This window comes from Molossus molossus, unplaced genomic scaffold (genome assembly GCF_014108415.1).
Source record: "Molossus molossus isolate mMolMol1 unplaced genomic scaffold, mMolMol1.p scaffold_m16_p_9, whole genome shotgun sequence".
Lineage (NCBI taxonomy): Eukaryota > Metazoa > Chordata > Mammalia > Chiroptera > Molossidae > Molossus > Molossus molossus.
The window spans coordinates 33807420-33815038 of NW_023425403.1; the positions used below are offsets into that span (position 1 = coordinate 33807420).

Sequence of the window (7619 nt, forward strand, 5' to 3'; positions counted from 1 at the left end):
TTATCATTGTCCCATACACCAAAAAGGTTTCCCGTTCAATCCCCACCTGGGCTGCATACTGGAGGCAAATGACAGATGTACATTGATGTCTCTCTCCCCCTTCCTCTCTGCCTAAAAAAAATAAAAAAATAAAAATAAAAATATCCTCGAGTGATGATTTTAAAAAAGGCAAATTGCTAGGCCACACCATCAGAGACTGATTCAGTGACCTCCTTCAATAAACACCCAAAGGCTTTTTCTTTTTTTTTAGTATATATTTTTTTATCCTCACCTGAAGACATTTTTCCATTTTTTGTTCAGATAGAGTGGGAGGGAGAGAGAGAGAGAAACATTGATGTGAAAGGGACACATCGAGTGGCTGCCTCCCACGCCACCCAACCAGGGCCGGGGACAAACTGCAACAGAGGTATGTGCCCTTAGCGGGAACCAAACCCGGGTCTCTCTGGACCACAGGCCAACGCTCTAACCGCTGAACCAAACTAGTCAGGGTCCCAGTGGCTTGATACCTGTACAACACTTTGAAAACTGCTTATGCAGTGAAAAAAAAAATGTTTTTTCTTACTTCTTTACCAAAGAAGATCTATCAGTATATGGCAGTTTTTGATGAGAGCTACTTAGTCAAATTTTGTGTGCTTTACAAATCTTGCAAACCATCTAATGAATAAGAAACCCTGCCCAACTTTTAAGCATTCTTAATCCTTTTAGATCATTTTAAGGGTTACATTTTAAGAGTATCACAATTGCAACAATCAATATCCCAAAGTTGAAACTTAGAGAGTAAATCATTTCTAAATTAATGTAACTTTCTGTATTTTGGAGTAACTGAGTCTTTACAGCAATGTGTTGGTTTAGAAGGCTATATAGTTCCTTGAAAGCCAGTTAAAAACACAAAACAAAACAAAACAAAACATAAGACAACCTGTACTAAGACCTCAGCCAGAGGATCCTCAGAAAGGGAAACGAGAGATTAAACAATAATGACAGGTAAATCATTTCCTAGACTTCCGGTGATTCTTGGCAGCGAAAGGTTGTGCTTTTCAAAGAAAAAAATCATCCGCCACAAAGTGACTAATTAATGAAGTGACTTATTATAAATAACAAATCCTTGTATTTGTCAAGATGAGCATGTAGCTGCTTGTTCTGTTTGCTCCCAAAAGACAACCGCAAACACAGACTTATTGTCATACTGCATCTTTTCTCAGAATAAAGTTTAACAATTTTCAGGATGATTTGATTAAATAAGACAGGGCCATCTCAAGTTGTCCTGCTTGAGCCTGAGTTATTGGGTCTCAATATAGGATGACACTTCATGATACTCTTTACTTGAATAAAAAACAAGTTCTATTTTCCATGACTTTCCTAACATAAGGAATTTGGTATCATGGTGATTAACACAAATCTTGAGAGACTAAAACCAAACGGACTGGAAAAAACATAACCATGATCAACTAAGAAAACATTCCTGCCTCACTTATAAGCACTTCTATGTGTATACTACATGCCTGACACAGAGGATATTCAATAAATGTTTGATGAACTAAATTCATTTCTCTGGTCTTGAATTAGCCTCATGACATTCATTCTTAATACTGGATATAAAGAAAGTCTACTTGTTAATCCTTTAGGGAAGTCTCCTAAATAAATCAGCTTAAAATTAAAAAGCAACAACCACCATGCAAAACTACAAAAGCAGATAGAAGAATAAGAGCAATGATAAAGCCAAAATCTTCATGATTGATACAGATGTGTGTCAACTGCTATTATTTTTCTCCTGATTGCTAGAATTATCTCTGTAAATCATCAGATCTCCACGTACTTTAAATCAGTAACCATAGATAAAAATAATCTTATAAATCAGTGAAACTATTTCACTGAAATGCTAGCCTTAACATAAAATGTAGTTTCTTTTACTTAAACAAACAAACAAACAAAAAGGTAAAATAAGACAAAAGAGCTTGGTTTAATTTCAAACGTTAATATATTTTCTATTTTATATTGAACATTTGCATCTGTAACCCCTCATTTGCAGCAACTATCACATCCTCATAAAAGGGGCGAAATTTGTAAGATGCCTCTTAAAATAAATATTCTTTTTTATAAAATAATAAAACTTCAAATAAATATTCTTTACACTAAACAATATGTTGAAAAAATTAGAAAATAAAGGTTGAATTTTACTGTAACTGTACAATATACATGAAGTCCAAAGGGAAATCAGAGTCTTACAATAAAGGCTTTCTGTAAGGCAAAATACAATCTAAAAACATACTGATTGATTCACATTCTTCCGAATGTACAACATATTAGTATAATATTTTGTGACTGTGCCATATAGCATGGCACAACTTGTTTTTCACAGTTGCAAATATTATTGTATATACAAAAATATAGCACATTATCTCTGGAGAAAACAATGAAAAAAAAAGTCATTTGCTAATTTACAAATTTTGCAAGAACTATTCACAAACAAAAATGTTGCCTAGGAGTGTCTGTTGCTTTAGCTTATGCAACATGTGAGTCGCCAGGTTCTGTATCCCACACCTTGAAGTTCTAACAAGCATATCAGTTAAAATGGCACATGGACAAAAGCATTTCACTGCAAACAGCAAAGAATATCCCAATCCTCTATTAACAGTGCCAAGATTATAACGGTTTAGTTGGTTGCATATATGTGTTAAAAAGGGGAAAAAAAGAAAAAAAAAAGGAACAATCCGTATTACTGTAATAATTCCTGATTAATGATGCTATGTTGGTTTTTCAAAGTTCCTGGGTGGGACAGTGGGAACTTTGCAGCAAACTGTGTTTGAGTTTTTACACCGGCATCCAGGCCTATTAACCCGATCATAACACCCCTGACACAATTTAAGGCAACCCTTGGCTGGAAGGTAACACCATAAACAAGGCAAAAAGAGGGACATAACGCCCATGGCTGACCAACGTGTACAACAGTGAGACTGGCTGCAGGAACATGGGTTGTCAGCACAGTTGTCCTCGTCATCATTAGAACAGTGATAGAAGAGACCTTTCACACAGCACACACAAGTCCCATAGTCAATCACGTTCTGGGCCGAGCAAAGACACTGCTTGTCGCAGATCCAGTCTGACGGCAGAGGCCTGGGATAGGTGCACTCCTTACACTTGCACTTGCCACAGTCCTCACACCTGTAGGCATGCAGGCCCAAATCTTCCTTGCTCAGCGGCTTAAGCTCACCTGGCTTGAGCTCAGATTTGGGCTGCACCCGGATTATCCCATCAGCAATTGGCCCAGAGGAGAAGGATGGTCCCAACAGTCTCTGTTCAGAGGAACTGCTGCTGGTACTTGTCCTCGTACTGCTCCGAGACCCCGAGCTGACCGTGCTGATGGACCTGGACAGAGGAGCTCGTGCTGAAGAATGGACCTGCGAATGCTGGAGCCTGGGAGGCTGGCGGTGCTCAGGCAGACCATGGAGTCTTTCGTGCTTGTGCTGAGCTGAGGGGCGAGGAGCAGGCTTGAGGCCAGGTCTCGGGACAACAGTAGGCCCCTCTGTGTACTCATTGGTGTTTCGTATAGCTCTGATCTGATCCAGGGACAATACGTGTACCTGCTGGGTGAGGGCTTCTCTAGGGTCAGGCTCCCCACGCTGTCTGCCACCGTCACGGGGTGCCTGCAGCAAGGGCTGTGACCCACTGCCACTCTGAGCTCTGGTCTCCATCAGGTCTTGGAAGTGTGGTCACTCCAGCAGGCTTAGAACACATCTGAATTCCTGTGGAAACCAAGAGGAAAGAGTAGGTTTACACTCCAGAATACTTCCTACTCTCCACCCACCTGAGTTAACTCTTCATTTCCCACTTCCCCTAGAGACACAGGAATTGTACCAGAATGGCTGTGGGGTTTATTAGGATAGCCACATGATCCATGCCTGCACCAAAACGTAAACATTTGGGCTGGATACTGACAATTCTTTAATCTTGTGATGTGTAGTGACACAAAGCTGATCTTTGTTTCAATCACTTAAGTAACAATTCCTTATTCAAATAAACATAAAATCTGCAAGGTTCAGAGTCCATGTAAAAATTTTGAGAAAGTAATGTTAGAGCATAGCCACAGCAAATGACATTTTCAAAAGTTGAACCTTTTAGAAATTTGAAAAGATTTAAGATTATCATAGTCACTTGTCTTTAGTGCTAATAAATACAGCCTAGAAATTCTTACTTTAAATCTGCTTTTACATCATATACCTGAAACTATTATTTAGCTAGTATTTAGTAACTTTATGAAATTCAGTAAGATAAATACAGCATGCAAAAAGTACATCCCCTCCCCAAAGAATAGTTATAAATTTTACAACAATCATGCACTATCATTCACTACATAGCAGGCACAAAGGTTTAGAATTAGAAACAAATCAACTCAAATCCTGTTAGGTGCCAGGAACACAAGCAAGCAAACTCACACAACAAGCAACAAGATAGAAACTTATTTTCAACTTCTCAACTTCAGAGTCAAATATTTTACAGCCTGATTGCCAAGAACTTAAAATTCAGTAGCGGACTCTTCTCCTGTTTTAGAAATAAATGTCAAAATCTTAAATACTTTGCCCGTTTCTAAAACAAAAACACACAGTTGAGAACATAAACCGGTTGGTGACAACAGGAAGTGTTTTAAAAATTCAAGTGTCACATCTCAAATCCATCATTCTGACAAATAATCGCTTTAATTGCAATCTCTCTATAAATTTCAACACTACCCTCCCCGTTACCACTTAGTCTACAATGAATAAAAACGGGCAAAAGTGGAACCTTTATCCAACCTCCGATTTTTAGAAAAGAGACACAGGCAGGTGACACACGCCTCCCAATTCCGCACAAGGCAGAGCTGGAAACCGGATCTCACTTCCAACAGAAAGGCAGACAAGACAGCGTTGCTCTTGCTTTCACTGCGTTTATCAGCTCTATCAGCGCCCCAACACCGTCCGGAGCAGGTGGGACATAGTCGGAGCCCCGAGGGACTCTTCTTCCGGACGACTGACGTAGCCCAGAAGCCAGGCTGCCCCCCCTGCGCACAATCCCGAGGACAGACAAGGTGGGGTGGGAGTGGTTCGGACGCCTCCGAAGGGGACGTGCTGTGAAATGCTCGAGCACAGTTCCCCCTACCCTCCTTTTCCAGCTAAAATTCTCCCCCACCCCAGAGAACTGCCTCCCAGCTCCAAATGGAGCCACTCCACCCCCAAGTAGAGGTCACGTAGCCCACCGCAGGGCGTTCCCGCAAGGGCCCTCGAACATCCGGCACGGGTTTCCAGCCCCGACGCCTGGAGGACGAAAGCCCTGCCTTAGACACACAGCCGGGACACCGAGGTCTAACCCACGCACGCAGGGCGACTCCATCGTGCACTGAGCAAAGGGGCATCGCCTGCAATTTGCATACGTCTATACATTAAGATATAGACACACACACACACGTCTGTATTTCTTAAAAGTAAATTACTTTTTAAAGAAAGGACATTTTCCAGGGCCCACTGCACACGTCGGGCATGCAGGACCCACATCCCTGGGCTGGGAACTTTCCGCACAGATATGCTAGCAGTGGAAAGCAGCATCTTTGGGGGGAGGGAGATTTTTTCTTTAACAAGTTATTTCTGCTGACCCCTGGCCTCTTTCACAACCCGCTCGCCCCGCCCCGGAGCCCCCTCTCCCCCCCTCCCGCTTTTAAATTACTTTGAAATCCCCATTAAGAAGTGTGTGATCAGACTAAGGATTAGGGGGAAGGGACTTCAGCACAAGGGTGGGGCAACCCGACACAGAAACCACTTTGTAAAAACGCTCAAGATTCCGAATTAAAAAACAGCAGCAACAACAAAAATGTAGATCAACCACTCAAAGGAAATAATTTAAAAAAACTAGCCTCTCTAACCACCCATTTTCAGGTAATGGAAAATGATCGCGACCGCTTGATGACTTTCTTCCTGTGTTGGGTCAGCCCAATCTTCCAAAAATAAAAAAAGTGTGACCCAGGCCAACCACGGAGAACGGAAAAAAGAGAAAGCTGCATTTCCGAACCGCAGAGACCCGGCGCCAGGCAGGGCGACGCTCCCACCCGCACCGGGCTCTCTGTCCACACGGGACAGAGGCGGGGGCTCCCTCCACCCAACCCCCTGTCCTTTTTTCACCCGCGGGGTCTCGCTGCCCCCGTGAGGCGAGAGACTTGAGCGCCCTCGGTCCCGCAGGCACCCCCAGCCTCGGGACAGCCTCTCCCAGGACTCGTTCTCCCGGGAGAGGAACAGGTTAGAAATGCGGACGCCAGCAACGGCGACCTGGATTACACGAAGTGTTTTCTTCCCTCTCCAGCTCTCAGAGCCGATTTCGGGACCAATACTGGGCTGGGAGCCGACTCTCCGCGAGCCTCCGCCACCCTAACTCCCTAGAGCGCGGGCGCGTGGGATCGGGGACACTGCACCGGGCGCGCACTGCAGCCCCCGACTAGGCAGGCCGAGCTCCTGGCTGGGCAGACCCGCGGGCAGCTCTCTGGATCTCCGCGGGGAACCCGGGAGTTAGAGAATGGGAGGCCCTAGGAGAGAGACCCCACTCCCGGTCCGTCTGCACCTACTCCATGTTGCCTACTACGCGCCGGCCACGGCGCCAGGAGGGGAAGAGCCGAACGCGCCTCACCGTGATCGCGGCTTTGCACCAACTCCTCTCCGTTGGATTCTCTTCTTCCTGCGATGTGCAAATAATTCCAGCCCCGATGCAAACTTTTCCCTTCTTCTTTCCAAACTCTGCTTCAGTCCAACTTCCGAGCAGTCGGCGGGAGTTAAAAAGGAGAGGAAAATCCGGAGCCAAGTCCCCAGCCGAAGAACTCTACGGGGTTCGGGGCTGGAGGCGACCCCCCTTTCCAGAAGCGCACGCGGAGTATTTCCTCTTTTTTTCTCAATGAACTGGAGGCCAAAGCGCCAACGGCGAGTCTCTTTTCCTGGCAGATGAGCAAATGAGAAAAGAAAACGGCCTTACAGAGAACCTAAAGCCAGATGGCCAAGTCGTGAGGCTGCCACCGCGTCGGAGCAGAGGCGGCGCGGGGCCGCGAGCCGGGCCGGGCGGGCGCGGGGGCCTGGGCGCTGCGCGCTCCGCCGGCCCCTCTCCTCCGCTCGCGCTGCGGCGCGCAGCTCTCGGTAGTGCAGACTGGGCGTTGTGGAGGCGCGGCGGCGAGGCCGAGGCGGGGGCGGTGGGTGCAGAGGAGGAGAGGGAGGAGGAGGAGGAGGAGGAGGATCTGGGGCCCGGCCGGGGGGGGCTCGCGGTTGGCCTGCGCCCTCGCCTTTCCGGAGGAGGCAGGCAGCTCTGCGGCGGCCGCGGCAGCAGTAAGTGGCGTCATGTGGATCCGAGGCGGAACAGAGCAGTTGTTGTCCCAGAGGATATATCGCATCCGGTCCCAGCTCATTGGCTCCGCAGGGCTACATTCACTCACACTCCAGCGCCCGCCAGCGCTCGGAGCCGCAGGAGGCATTCAAAAGGGCAATCGCGCCGCCCTGCGCGTCCCCAGGCCCGTCCTGCCGCCTGGGCGCCGTCACGCGGGGCGCCCGCGGGGCCGGCTGGGCACGGCGGGGTCAGTTTACCTAGTTTCAAGGAAACACTGACCTTATGATTTCCCC

The 7619-nt window shown here is 46.6% G+C and overlaps 1 protein-coding gene across 1 annotated transcript; it reads right to left on the reverse strand.

Annotated features, from left to right (window-relative positions):
* Positions 1–2633: 2633 nt before the first annotated feature.
* SPRY2 (sprouty RTK signaling antagonist 2) lies at positions 2634–7009 on the reverse strand. Its single transcript, XM_036250075.1, has 2 exons — positions 6646–7009; positions 2634–3743 (listed from the first exon to the last, which is right to left on the reverse strand). Exon 2 carries the CDS (start codon positions 3690–3692, stop codon positions 2745–2747), a length of 948 nt encoding a protein of 315 aa, XP_036105968.1. The 5' UTR covers positions 3693–3743; positions 6646–7009; the 3' UTR covers positions 2634–2744.
* Between the last annotated feature and the right edge of the window lie 610 nt (positions 7010–7619).